We start from the raw sequence: 15,271 nt of genomic DNA, 5'->3' as shown, positions 1-15,271 counted from the left end.
ACACCCATGCTGCCTCTCCTGGAGCTGCCTGGACTCACAGCTGACCTGGCACACCCTGCCTGGCAGCAACTGAACAAGCAATAACAATAAAACTTAGCTCAGCACTTTTAAAAGCATCTGTCCTAAGTCATTAACCAGAAGTCATTTGTTAGGACTCATTACCCTCAGCTGATCTTTATTTTTCAGAAACAGCCACTTCCAAGCTAATTAATTCTCTTATGACCTAATTAGCTTCCCAGCTGCATTTTGTCTTTTCTATTTCAGCATCCTCATCAATATCTGGGTGGGATAACATACTCATAATGTGAAAGGAAAAGCACCTGAAGAGCTTGGGTGGCTGAATGTAAAAAACCCCAGATGTTTGAGCACATGCACTTGAAGAGTGCTGCTTCACAGAAAAGCAATATTCCCAAAGTGGGGGGAAAGTGCCAGAAAATAGGCCTTTGAAATTCTCTGGATATTTCCAGTATACTGATAAAGCTTTATAAACTTCCTCCCTATTTTGTTTGGGGTTTTGTGTGTGTGTGTTATGACAGTTGCATTCATGAAGTCAAAGGTTTAGGATTTCATCCAATGCACAATGATAATTAGCCCTTTTCCCACATATTAAAAAAGTGTCATTTGTGTCAATATATATATTTTTTAAAGATTTCCATTAAAAATAAACAATTATTATCCAAATCAACAAGATTAATTTTGTACTTACTAACAGGTGGGCGCCTAAACACATACACAGATTAAATTGAAAAATGATGGGTTCACCACATCCAGTGAAAACAGCTATATGTCATGGCAGTTCCACACCAAGTTATTACACCATGCCATTACATGGAGAACACTGGATTGATCCTTCAGCAGATTTTACTCTAGAAGAAGCACTGGCCAATGGAAATTTATTTGGATTATCGGAGAAGCAGAAGTTATGACTTGTGTGCAATCCTTTTGGTTTATTTTAGGATATACTTCTGGGCAAGCACACAAAGCAGCAAAAAGACCAAGCTACAACTCGGTAGCATTTAAAGGAAGTTCTGTGAGTTTTTCAAGGCATAAGCTATTGCTACATCAGAGACTGAATGCTGAGCCATGCCCATCCAATTGAGCTCTCACTCCCATACCATATAGCCACTCTAAAATGGGCTCTTCTGCCCTAGTGTTAATCATCATGTGTTAGCCTAAAAAATTATTTCCCTCTTGCCAACGTGTTTGATGAGGGTCCCACCCCATTGCTCCCATGGCACTTGGGCTATATCAGCCAGCCATCTCGGGAAAGCCAGACTGGCCATTTTCCCCAAACTCACTCTATTTTTCCCTCCCCCGCCTCTGGATGCAGCAGGGGCGCTCAGGTCGGAGGGTGAGCCCAGCGTGTGAGCCCGGCCCGCGGCGGCGCCTCTTCAGCACCGCGGGCAGGGACAGCTCCGGGAGCCGGGGCGGGCCGGGCAGCTCTGCTCTGCTCAGCCCTGCCCTGCTCTGCTCTGCCCTGCCCTGCCCTGCTCTGCTCTGCCCAGCCCTGCTCTGCTCTGCCCTGCCCTGCCCTGCTCTGCTCTGCCCTGCCCTGCCCTGCTCTGCTCTGCCCAGCCCTGCCCTTCTCTGCCCTGCCCTGCCCTGCCCTGCCCTGCCCAGCCCTGCCCAGCCCTGCCCAGCTCAGCTCTGCCCTGCCCAGCCCTGCCCAGCCCAGCCCAGCCCTGCCCTGCCCTGCCCTGCCCTGCCCTGCCCTGCCCAGCCCTGCCAGCCCTGCCCAGTCCCTCCTTCTCTGCCCTGGCCTTTCCTTCTCTCCTCTTCCCTCCCCTTCCCGCCCACTGAGGGGGCCACGCTGTAAAATAACTCTGGAGCAGAGCAGCGAGCTCTGCCCCGGAACAGAGGAGCAGCACACTGAGGAACTGGAGCACGGTCGGGGCTCAAACCTTCAATTAATTTCCTGGGCCAATGACCCCAATGGCAGGAGTCAGCTCAGATGCTGGAGTAAGGCAGTCGACATAGGTTTGTTGAGGGGTAACTTGTGCTTATCAAGCACATATTTCACTAGAACCATCTATAGCAAAAAGCCTAAATGTCGGGATCCAGGATATTCCTCTGGCTGCCCTGGAGGACTTGAGACTCTGGCATGGGGCTCAGAAACCTTGGCACGGAGTCAAAAACACCTGTGCCTTTGATTCTAGCCCATGGAAAATGAAAATATTGCTGCTTTCATCTGAGAATCTCCAATTTTTAGTGAAGTGATGATCCCATTTGCTGTCTGTGTTTGGATTCACATTCATGCACTAGCAGTCCTGATTTGTGTCTGAGTCTGAAAGTAGCCATGAGCCCAAGGTAACCAAACACTTAAGCTCTAAAGTAGCTTAATTTAGTGGCAATGAAGGTAGGAGCCAGGGAGGATTGCAGCTAGAAAAGTTGTTAGTGATAGGTGGAGTAAGACAGAAACACTTCACAATCCAATTATTCTGAGCTGAAACAGTAGTCCAGTAAATGGTCTTGCCACTTAATTGCTAAGTTGAGGCATTCTTAATTACATAAGGTGCTGGAACAGAATCCAGACTTGCCTAAATTTGGCAAAGACATCTCTATCCTGCTGTGCTGTCTCTATTCCTTCACCAGCAGCAAGTCTGGCCTGTAAAGCACTAACACAATCAGATCCTTAAATCCTGACTTCTATCACAAATTCACTGTAACATGCTAAATAATAATTTTCAACTTTTATAGATTAAGTGACCATTCATGTACCTGTTACCTAAAAGAAGCACACAATGAAAAACCCCCTCACCTCAGAATCAGTGAGTTCTTCTCCTACCTCATCTCTGCAATCCTCACATGCTCAGAAAGATCCCTTTGTGTCAATATTTTAAGAAAACTTTTTCCCTCTCCTCCTGTTACATTTTTTTGCCTTCCTATTTCAAATCATCAGCAACTTCTGACATTGCTTTCTAGAGGTGAATCCCTTAGCATCAGCAAATCTTAAAGCACTCTGAGCAATATCAGTGGTTAGAGGGAAGTCCCTGAAATTGCTGCTACAGAATCAGTCTGATCTGGTGGTAGCAATGAAAAAAAAAATTCAATTCCTCTTTCCTCTTCTGAAAACTTTTTAAATTAGGTGATCTAGCTGATGGGAGATCTACCACTTAAAAGATAAAATTGCAAAATATCTATATTTTAAAGCGTAACAAGGAAGGCATTACCTGGTTGGTATCCTGAAGTCTACATTGGGTCCCAATTTATAAGCTACTTGTAGAGAAGTGGATCCCACTACTCTCTCGATAATCCCTTGGGAAGCAGCTTTTTCTATTTGAAACTGAGAAATCAGGTCAAAGCCTGTAAGAAAAAAGTATACATATCCATAATGTAACTTTCATTTTATTTCAGAATTGTGCTGTCACAGAGATGACTATAACCTGATTTTTTTTTTTAACAGCAGCTTTTTCCTGAAAAAGTCAGGGTGCTACTTGCCTGGTAGGTCATCTTGGCCAATCCTGATTGTTGGGCAGATATCAATTCTGTGACTGGCACCCAGAATAGCTGGAAGTCCTGCAAAAAATGGTGAATTTACTAACCATGCACCTGCACATTGCCACAGATCACCGTATAAAATCAATGGAAGCAACTGTAAGATTATTATTAATTAAACAGAGCTATAAATAATAATAATTAGAGGTGTATAATAATTTAAACTGTACTCAGTAAAGTAAGAGGTATAAGAAAATAATAATCTTTTTCTAGAGAGTTCCAAATTAAAAACAGGAACTTGATATGCTATTTGATCTTTTTTCAAGCCTTTAAATGAGAGTGTTGTAATAATTCTTCTCTAGCAGAGCTGTTGAGAAATAGTAATAGTGTAAGAAGAACTGCTGTGTAAGGAGGTTTTGGGTTGTAACTTTTTGTGGTTCAAGCAAACTTAAAAAAAAAAGGCCAGTTACCTAAATCAACAGTCTCTCTACTCCCAGGGAAACTTAAACAAACCTCATGCCAACTAAAGAAGTTGTTGTGAATCAGTTGGCATCTTTTCCATCCTCTCTGGTATTCCAAGCTTTCCCACTTTCCTCTGTGGCAGATTTGATCAGAAAATGAACATTCATGAAATAAACATTTATGAAATGTAATGTGGTGGCAAGAAGACCTTATAGACCTTTTTGTTTACCAAAATGAGAATGTAGAAGAAATTTGTTTGAGGAAACTAAATCTAAAAATCCTATTTTTCAGAATATTATATATCAAAAAACCTTGTCATGGCCATAAGACCTACAAGATACCCAGAATTAAAGAAGGAAAAACAAGCATTTATTTGAAGAGTTTAAGAGCCATATACAAGTCTAGTACCAAGTCAATCTGGAAAATGTTAGCAGAGTGTGGGTAGGGAAAAATGAAGAGTGGAAGCTGGAAGGAGAAGCATTTCTAACCTACAGAGAGCCTCTTGTGTGCTGCAAAGGCTCAACCCTAAATGTGGGTTTCCTTCTGACAACATAGGCTTAAAGAGAACATTCAGGTTGACACATTGCACCTTAGAAAAGACCTCATTCTATATTCTTTGATGAGACACATGGCTGACATCCAGCCATTTACATTTTATGCCCAGCAAATAAAGTAGGACCAGTTTATTGCCACATGTAGCAGAATATCTAACTAGAAGCACTGAAAGACAGGGAAGGTTTGTGTCCTGTATTTGCCATCTACATCCAGATTTTAATCCTTACCTTAAAAATACATCTAGTAGCAAATTTAAAGCAACACACATAGCTCTTTCTTTTTTCCTGGTTTTCATATATATCCTTCTACCCATTCATGCATATATAAATGCACATAGACAGCTCTCACTTTGTGTGATGGCTAGTTACAGAGGATTTTAGTTTTGAATAAACACAGAATAATTCTTTTGACATTCAAAATTACACAAAGATAAAATGTAGATAAAGTCTGTCTCCTTACTTGATTGGTGCTGGATGGTGGCTGAGATGAAAGACCACAGAAAACTACACAGGTAAAAGAAAGCTGTAATTTTCCTGTAAACAGAAAGAAAACTCCAGCATGAATCTATAGTTTCTGACAGGTTCTGTTATTAAATTTCTCCCCCAAGCCATGCATATTAAACATATAAAATACCACCTAAGGATAAAATACCACCTAAGGATCTGCTAACAGATTTGACAAGACAATTTCTTTGGCAAGATAATTTCTTTACATGACAACATTTTATTTTTGCCTTATAATAAAATATGTCAAGAAAGCTCTTTCTGTTGTAGTCCACTCGTATAATGCTGGCAAGGACAGCTTTCACTGTTCTAATCTCTTATTTACAGATGTCTCCAAATCCCACTTGTTCTCTTACCAGTGGCTTTTCATCTTCACTGCTGGATTTCTTCACTTCTCTCATGTGAATGCGCAGGGTAAATCGTCACACTGCCTGCTTCCCTCTCATTAGTCCGACGGGGGAGTGCAGCAGAGGGTGCAGACAGCAGCTCCTGCCCCACCAGGACCCTGCAGAGAGGGAGGTGCAGGCTGCTGGGCTGGTTTTAATCTCTCCAAGGGAAGGAGGTGGAGGCTGGACAGACATGTGGGTCCTGGTGGGCTCTGAGGGCGGACCTCTGGAGCCAGCTGAATATAAAGAAGCCAAGAGAGCAAATTAAAGTCTGCTTCTTTCAGCAGCACAAGGGTAGGGAGATTCAGAAAATGTGAGTTCACTCACGTTTCACTCACAGTTCGGAAAATGTGAGTCTCTGAATGGTGGGATCTGCTGTCCAGCCAGGCAGGGGAAAGAATTATATGGACCAGGAGGTGTGAGGAAGCTGGTGGCCCTGATAGGGTGTTAAGACTAAAAGTTCTGAGAAGAAGAAAATCCCTGCCCTATAAAGAAGGTATTTCCATTTCTCACTGTTTTATTCATCATGAGAAGCCTGTCTGGTGAGGTTCCAGTTGGTTTTTCTGAATAAAACAGGTTATGTAAAAGGGTTTTCATTGCTCAGATTCTAACCTCCAAGGCATACACATAGGTACTATTATTAAGCAGACTCCTGTTCTGTTGCCATTGATAAAGCGCTCCCTTTCCAAAGAGATGATTACATATACTTGGACACACAAAGACATTTACTCATATTTGTTCTCCCGGATACAAAAAGAGAGAGAGAAACTGAAATCTGTATGCATGCAAAGATCAAGGAAATTATAATAAAAAGCCAGAAGGTTCTCACAGGAACGACAGTCATGTATGTATGGAAAAGTATGCTAGGTTATTCTTATACATCACATTTGTAAGGTTTCATCTTCTCTAGACTACTGATATTGTGGTTAATAACAGCCTAAATTTCCAGATCTTTCAAAGTGTGGAATATAGGAAATGCAATAACCTCTGCTGTCTGATAAGTGTCTGGATAAATAACTGGGTAGTGTATTATCCCTTCATCCCAATTAGCTGTAAATCACATTCCCAGTATTGGTAATTTCAATGTTAATGTGGTTTACAATTTTAAAATCTATTTTTAGAAAGGGTGAGGCTGGATCACACACATGAACAGTTTGCCATGAATGTCTGATTTTTATGCCTAAGGCAGTGAAGCTTTAGTGATACCATTTTTTCACCCTTCAAGGCAAAGATACACCCAGGGACCCTTGTGGTCCAGCACAATTGTGAACATTACATATCAACACCAGGGTTGTCACATGAAACCTCTGTGAGTTCAAAAACAAAAAAAAAGTGAAGTATCAATTTGATCTCACAAGAAGCTTCCCCAAATCACCACACACCCAAGTGCCTGATTTCCCTTGCAGGTATTTCCATTGTGGCATCCAATGGTAGCCATAGGGCCTGAAAGGAGTCCATAGGGAGCTGGAGGAAGAACAGTTCATGGATGTCACTTGAAGCTGTAACAAAGGGGAACCCGGCATGTGAAGGAATGACAGAGAGCACCCAGGACTTAAAAAGAATACCAGAAACTCTGTGAAGGAATGGAAAAGAGTCAAGTGCCAAACCATCTCATTTGTTGTCTATAAGCTGTGGCATTTCCTTTGCCTTTGAGACTGCTTAGTATTGCCAATTTATTTGAGGTGGTATTAAGAAAGAAAAAGCCATTTCTGTAGTTAGATATGGAACTAATTAGTAGCACCTTACAGGAAGTTAGCAATGTTTTTTGGTACATGGTGTGAAGATGTCTGCCATCCATTGTGTCTGGGGTAATTCACATGCCCATCATCCTCTCCTAGAGGGGGAGTCTTGTTCAGAGAAATTCAAAGAACATATACTCTGTTTCTGGGCAATCTATAATCTAATTTTGCTTGCATTTCATTACAACATTTCTCAAGGGTGGAACTACTTTTATGTCTGGAGTATTTTTCCAATACAGGATCTTCAAAAGACATTTTTACTGAAATAAAGCATGGGAGATAGTATGTAACTAAAGCTGGGAAAATACATTTACTATTCTGTTTGTGGGGAAAAGAAAAATTCTTTAGAAGACTAATAGCCTCTGTTTGTCCTCTGTGCATTTTGATGTCTTGCTCTTGAAGGAAAACTCACAGTCTGTGATGAAATTCCTGATTAGATGCTCTACTAATAACTATCACATCACCTTGAAAGAGCCAGAAAAATACTAATTGACAGACTAGTGGCAGCAAATTTAATAGCCCCATGACCTAGCCAATATTACTCCCATTTCAAAAAAATGTAAAGTGGGATAGATGGAGTATGTATCTTACATATCTTGCTATCACAGAGACAGTCCCCAACCAACTAACACTCATGTTTAGCTGATCTATTTCGATGTCACTCTACATCACTTCATAGTTTTCTCTTCTTATGAATTGGGCCAGTATAGTTATTTTCAGAAAACCTCAGTGATCCCTTGCTCAGGGATTCATCATCTAAACACTAACTGCTCATCTTTTGAATGTGGATGAATAAAACAGTGGTGACTTTGCTCAAATGCTGACTCCTGAAAATAAGCTATGTAGGAAGGTGATCACTTCATTAGCATGTGGAGAAGTTCTTACACACCTGACTTCACATTCCATTCCTCAAATATCTTATTCCATATTCATTCCATACTCCTGTTCATCTGTGTGGCTTGAGTTGGAGAACAGCTGTCTCTGAGAATGTGGCTGGAGAGAAATAGCAAATGGGTAGACCCAGTTTCTCTTGCAGATATAAAGCCTGGTCTCTGTGAATTGTTTGCAGCAAGGTGGCTGCAGTTGGACTTTCAGAAGCTGCTATCCAGCTAAAAACAAAAAAGGCATGATTTAGAGAAGACCACGTGGCAAATAAGAAGGTTTCTCAGTTGAAGGTTGAATTTACAGCAATTTAGGATGACTAAATTAAGGGGGAAATCCTTTCCTGATGTGTATTTTCTGTCTGGGCTTGAAGCAGCTCAATGTCACTTTTGAGCAGAACTTTTAGAAGGACCTAGGCCAGTTTGTTCTTCCCCTGAGGTATCTGTGACACATGTGCAGGTACTGGGGTCTCAAGAACAAGCTTTGGAACTGGAGGAAGTCTAGTTTTTGCCCCTGTTTAAGAGGAGCTTCTGCCTGTGTGAGTGATCCCATAAAGAACCAAGTGGTTCGTGCTTCCAGCCCTTCGTGGCTCCTCGAGAGGAGAGGAGAGGAGAGGAGAGGAGAGGAGAGGAGAGGAGAGGAGAGGAGAGGAGAGGAATTACTTCTTATTTATTGCCTATCTCCTGGAGACAGACACTCCTCTCCCATGTGGCCTTCTCTAAATTGTGCCTTCGGTCTTTTCATGTGACTTCAGCCTCTTATGGCCACATTCTCTGTTCAGTTTACAATTTAAAAAATCCACTTTATACATTCCAACCTTCATAGGGGTCACTGCTCTCTCTGAATTTTACCAGACCTCAGGATAAGCACATAGCACACTCTTAACATGAGTAGGTTTGTTGTAACATTGTGTTTGGCTCTCTCAGTTTGAGATTAACTGGGTGGCTGTAAATGATGGCATTTCTGAAACACCTACTCTTTATTAATCATGCTAAGAGTTAAGGTAACTTGGACCTGGGACTGATCTCACTGACATCAGGGGCAAAACTTGCACTGACTTAAGCGCCTTTTAATTAAACCAACAAAAAATAATTAAACCAGCTTCCTCAAGTGTAGGGTAATTGAATTGATAGCAAAACTATAATCCTTGTCAGGTTCCAACACATCATTGGAATTTAACAAATAATCTATTATCCAATAAGTTCTTACCTTCATCATAAAAATGTCCTTTTCTGTCTAGAATTGTGTGAATTTTGGCATGGGAAGAAAAACAGCTTTTCTTTCCAAGCTGTCAGATGCTGTTTTGCATAAAGACCAAACAGCTTCTTTCTAGTAGAGGTCACTCAAAGAAACCTGAGAATTCTTAGGGCCAGATTCTCATCTCCTCAGCACGATCCTCTTTGCAGGTGAACCTCACTGTACTGGCCCTGCAGCCAATTTGTGAACACCTGGGCTGTCCAATGTAGAGTACAAAATTCAACAAATCCCTCAGGAGTGTTCTTGGAGCACAAATAGAGATGATCTCTGTATGAAGCCAGACAAACTTCCATCTTAGCTCTATGTCCCCTTGCCATAATAATTCTTTCTGTGGATGAGGCTTGCAGTTCCCATTAACTTTGGATCAAAGTCTATATTGTGGCATCATTCCTATTTTTATTTCTTTCTAGGTCAGAAGATTTGTATGTTGTCTCCAGGGGTGTCAGACAGCAATTTTCCCCAAATGTTACAGTCAGTGTTTCAGATTATTCTAAATACAGCAGAATTAATTTTCCAGTGGAACAGCAGAGAAAGAGAAAAGTTAAACAGATTTCAAGTGCAACTATGCTAATATTGCCATGAGCACTGTTGTGTTTCAGCAGAGATTATTACTCTAACCTCACTTACACATCTACTGATCACACACATTCTCAAAAACTATAATAATATCAGAAATGGGCTCTGATATTTATTAATTTGTTGATTATAAAATGTAGTGAAATTTTCTCATTTATAATAGCAAATACTACTACCAAGAGCTAGATCCAAATTTCATGTAACTAAAAACAAAAAGCCACCCCAAATTTGGAAGTATTTTCAGTCAGAGTTTAATGAGTCTTGATAATATTCTTCTATATTGTTCTCTCTTCCAATACCTCTAAATATATTAAGATTCTTTTCTAGCCAAAATTACATTAATTGAACTTTTTGTAATTTTTGACATGATGGTACTTAGTTCTGTTAATATTTATCTCTAAAGACTGCAGCAAGCATAATTTCTTTTATTGTCATCAAATACCCTTTGAAAGAGATCATGATACCAGTAAGAAAATATCTGAAATGGGATCAGGTTTTTCCTCTCTTACACCAGCACATGAACATCACAACATCAGCTCATAGGTAAAAATACTCATAAAAATAAAATTAGTGTTTGATTACTTGAGGCAGAAACCAGGCTTTCTCCCCACCTCTCTGCCTGCCTCCCCTGGCCAGACTCAGCATCCTGCCTCCTGTCCTCAGCCCAGTCGAGCTCCAGCTGCTTGGACCCAGAGATAGGACAGGTTCCCCCCATCCATCAGGATCTCTCAGAATGAAAGACCCTGACAGGGTGGGAAAGAAAAGAAATGCATGTACATGGCTACTCATTTACACAAAGTAGCAAATTCTATGGCACAAATTCTGAATTTTGTGGCATAAGGGAAAAAAAAAAAAGCTATTTCACATTGTCAATGACCATGAGGATTTTTCTAAAATGGCAAAGTCCTCTGATTTTCTCGAAGTAATTTCAGGATTTTCACAGATCAGGACACCACTGTATAGTTTCATGCTTATTTAAGGACTACCTGAACAGCTCTGGGATGGGGACAGTAGGGTGCTCTGTTCATTTTGAAATGAAAGCTGTGATTAACAAAGTGGGGTGTTAAGACCACAGAAAACTGGCACACACAGACCTCTATATAGAATTGATGACATTTAGAATATATATTTTCATCTTCAAGACATGTTCTGTATCAAAAGAACTGTTCCAAATTTGAAAAATTGTTATTTTCTTACAAGAAATATAAAGGACATAAATATATAACAACACAATAATTAAATACTTGAAGTATAATATTCAAAGCTTGTAAGTATTTAAATCTATATAATTAAGGTTTGCAATTTCATTGCACTGATTTTGTACTTCCAGTTACACCTGGTTATTGACCTCAACAGAGCTACTGAGTTGCAAAAAATTCTTCTGGACAGGAATTCATTGAGAAAAACTAAGAACCACAAAATTTTTTTAACATTATTCCTTTTGTTTTCTCCCAGTGAACCCAACATTATGCCACAATGGGAACAGTGTGCTGCCAAAATGAAAACCACCAAGAAGAAATCAAAGGGCAAATTTCATGATAATTTTCAAAGCAGAGGGAAGCTTATTAGTGAAGTCCCACAGAGACTTGTACAAAAGCTTGTGCCATTCAAAATATTCATAAATGTGATCTGGAAGACAGGTATATAATGGAGAGGTTACATCTGCAGATAAAGGAAGTTACCTGAGCAATAAAAATGAGCATTTGAAATTTACCCAAGCAATAAAAATTGAGCTGGCAGTGTGCCCTTGTGTCCAGGCTGGCCAAGTACCCTGGGGTGCATCAGGAGAGTGTGGCCAACAGGTCCAGGGAGGTGATTGTTCCCCTCTGCTCTGCCCTAGTGAGGCCACAGCTGGAATATTGTGCTCAATTCTGGTCTCCACTGTTCAAGAAAAACAAAGAGCTACTGGAAAAGCTCCACTGGAGAGCCCTAAATGCAATGGGGGTCTGGAGCATCTCTCTTATGAGAAGAGACTGCAGGAGCTAGAGATGAGAAGAGTGAGAGAGGATTTTATTGATACATGGACACAGCTCAAATGCAGGTGCCAAGGTGTTGGTGCCAGACTCTTTTCAATGGTGCCCAATTGCAGGAGGAGAAACAGTGGCCATAAACCAAAACACAAGAAGATCCACCTCAACATGAGGAAGAACTTCTTTACCTTGAGAGTGACACAGCACTGAACAAGCTGTCCAGGGAGGCTGTGGAGTGTCCCTCTCTGGAGATATTCAAAACCCGCCTGGAGGTGCTCCTGTGCCACTTGCTCCAGGTGACCCTGCCTTGGCAGGAGTGTTGGACCAGATGATCTCCAGAGATCCCTTCCAACCCTAGCAGTTCTGTGATTCAGTAGTTCTGTGATTCTGTGGTTCAGTGTAAGCTGATGGTATAAATTGTTGGAAGTTCTCAAAATACCTAGTAAGCTTTTCACAAAATAGCAGGTCAAATCCCATATAAATAATTAAGAAATAATAGTGAACAAGTTATCCTAAATTTATGGTGGTTTCTACTGTTGTAGAAAGTTATGTGTCAGCTGTCAGAGGCAGAGCTATGAAAGCATACCTTAGTGCTCAGCAGGGGGCAAAAAACACACTGTATGTTAGGAGAAATTAGGGAAAGCAGAAACCATCAAACTGCTGTGGTATAAAGCATGGTCAGCAGGGATGATCAAAGGTTCAAACTGGTTTTAGTAGGGAGAAAATTAAATGGATGAGGATTCTTCAAGCCTAAAAACATGAGATCTAATGAAGTCTAAACACTATGGTAAAGTGAGTAAAGGACAGTTGTCACTCTGTTGCAGAACAAGGACTAAGTTTACAAAGAGAGATGGAAGCCAGAATTTTTAAAATAAGCAACAAACAGCACTTCCCCATACCACTCATAGGTGAGGGGTGAGATTTTTTTTTCCACCACTTTTAGTATTCACCATTGAAAATGCTAAAATTTTTATGGGACCAAAAAGAGATACTGGCTGGGAAAACACATAGGAGAAATGTTCCTGTGTACTTGTGCTACATTTACCTGCTTCTCTAGGCATCCACTGTTACCTTGACCAGAGAAATTATACTGGACCAGATGGACCTTTGATCTGACATGATACAGCTGCTCCTCTCCTTTAATACTTAAACAATTTGGAATACTGAACATTCAAAAGGGAAAGACTGCCCTTGTAACCCCAGAACACATTTCAGAGGACTTAGACATAGTAGTACACTTAAAAAAAAGGCCAAGCAAGGTCTGAGAAGGAAAGGAATATTTTACTTATGTTTCCTAATATTTTCAGAGTGCAAGATACTGGGATGGAAGTCTTATTCTTGTATCCAGAGAGGATTCTCAAAGATCACCTCACAGACTGGATGTTGGAAAAGAACCCAAAAATGTAGAAGCGTAGAAGGAATGATCCAGGGATACCACCTGGTCCAGCCTCCTCTCAGTGCAGAATCACACTCAGAGACAGAGCAGGTTGCTCAGGGCCTTAGCAGGCTGGGACCAGAGTATCTCCAAGGGCAGAGACTCCAGAACTTCTCAGGATGACTGCACTCTTTGTTCAAGCAGATTTCCACTTCTACATATGAAGAGCACCTTGGAACCTCCATCTGCCTCATTCCTCCTTCTCTTGCCCTTGAGAATAAATGTGAGAAGGAGTTTCACTACCACAAACAAGTGATTTGATAGTTTTTTTCCATCTAGTTTGTGTGGTTGTAAGTAGGTATTTTCTGCTGCAAGTGTGTGAGGAATCTTGTGCTCACTTTAAGAGAAATGTTTAAGAGACATGCAAGACCACATGAATTCAGAAAAAAAACCCCAACATTTTACAGTGATATCTGGAAGATATTTCTTCTGGAAAAAATACATGAGAATCTTTTCTTAAAAAAAAAAAAAACCACAAAAAACAAACAAAAAAAAAAAACCAAAAAAAAAAACAAACAAAACAAAACAAAAAAAAAAGGAGAAAAAGAGTCTGAGCAGAAAAATGTTTACCATCTCTTCATCTTGATTCATGTCTTAATGGTTGACTTTAAAAAAGATCAGCAAATCTTTTACTGCAACTCACTGAAGGAGGAAGGTGGCCTGCCTGTAAATAAATACATGTTGATTATGTAGTGGTATAAACTTCTCTGTCTCCCATGTTACTGATGCAATTTTCTGAACTGCATCTCATACATGATTAGATATTTCCTGTTGTCATGTGTAAATTAGTCACTCACTCCTGCAAATGTCACAGAACTTCTTTTGTTTCTTTCTCATTTATTTTGTTATGTTCTATAGCTGGATTGCCCAAGACAACTGTTGTTATTTTTTTAATTCAGATTTTTTTGCCACCAGTGGGCTCCATGTACAACAAACCTTAATAAGTTGATTATCCAAAGATGCTATACTTTCTGGGTGTCTTTTGGTCAAATTTCTTTATGTAAGGTTGAAGTAAATATTTTTAACAGTACAACTTCACATTAAGTACCTCAAGATTTTTTAACTTTGCTTACAGTTGAGATGGTACTTTGTTCTTATACCTTCCTAAACTAAGTATCAATCTAAAAAAAGCCCTCCAGCAAAAGTATTAGGAAGAGGAGCATTCAAATCTAGCTGCTATTATGGTTTACAAATCAAGAATCAGGTGCCTCCCCACAAAAACCAAGTGGGAATGTCTCCTGTGTGCAGGATTCTCATCTCCATCCAAAGGAACTATGCACACAAAAAAAAAGGAAATAAAAATAACCTCACTACAATGTTCTGAACCATCAAACACATTTCTTCACAAAACTTGAGATCTTGCCTGGGTTATGCAGACAGTGTTGCATGCTGCAGCCACTCCAGAAAGCAGCCACTTGCTGCAAAGATTTACAGCACACTTTAAATAGTTGAAAGGGAAGATGCATGTTCAAGGAAGGGGGGATTAGCCACGGGAGAGGACTTCTGCCTCTTCTAGGTCAGCACTCAGCCTTACTCAGAACGAAATAAAGGTTGTTAGTATCTCCTGTCTGATAGTCCATGTGAAATGAATTAATGATCCCAGGCCAATCCCTGGCAGACAAAAACCCCACTGCAAAATCACTCACTTCCCTTCTGGAAGCTTTGTAAGAAAGCCAAGAACTAATTGGACACAGAAAATTAACTACCTTGTCTCTTCTAACCAAAGTCTTTCCAGGCTAAGAATAAAACTAGGTAGTGGGAAAGAGTGAGCAAGTAGCTGCTTGCCTGCAATTAACAGTTTTGAGCATAATCAGATGATTTCCAGGAGTGCAGTATCTCTCAAGCCCTTGTGAATCCATCTGGAAAACACAGGTACATGTGAGCAGCACTCTATTGGGTACTATACTCTATTTGAGACAGACAGTTGTGTTTAAATTGTTAAGAATATTTTAACTTATGTTAGCAATTTAAAGGATCATTTTAGGTCTGAGTTCTCTTGAGCGAAATCTTAGAATAATGAAGGTACTGGACAGAAGAGCACAAACATCCTGCTTGTGTTGGGGTATGGTGA

General features: G+C 40.4%; 1 protein-coding gene across 1 annotated transcript in view; it reads right to left on the bottom strand.

The window, feature by feature from the left end:
• The window catches only part of COL9A1 (collagen type IX alpha 1 chain), a 61,879-nt gene extending 56,440 nt beyond the window's left edge, over positions 1-5,439 (bottom strand). Inside the window, exons 1-4 of the mRNA XM_054279915.1 lie at positions 5,312-5,439; positions 4,912-4,985; positions 3,439-3,516; positions 3,171-3,303 (exon numbers count right to left, since the gene is read on the bottom strand). Of these exons, the coding sequence (XP_054135890.1) occupies positions 3,171-3,303; positions 3,439-3,516; positions 4,912-4,985; positions 5,312-5,325 (299 nt within the window). The 5' untranslated portion in view covers positions 5,326-5,439. The remainder of the gene's footprint in view (positions 1-3,170; positions 3,304-3,438; positions 3,517-4,911; positions 4,986-5,311) is intronic.
• Positions 5,440-15,271: the final 9,832 nt, after the last annotated feature.

Source organism: Melozone crissalis, unplaced genomic scaffold (assembly GCF_028551555.1).
Source record: "Melozone crissalis strain CALT ecotype California unplaced genomic scaffold, PUWL_Pcris_2 ptg000027l_1, whole genome shotgun sequence".
Classification (NCBI taxonomy): domain Eukaryota; kingdom Metazoa; phylum Chordata; class Aves; order Passeriformes; family Passerellidae; genus Melozone; species Melozone crissalis.
Note: the sequence above shows the minus strand (reverse complement) of the source record. Positions and strands in the feature narration are given on the sequence as shown.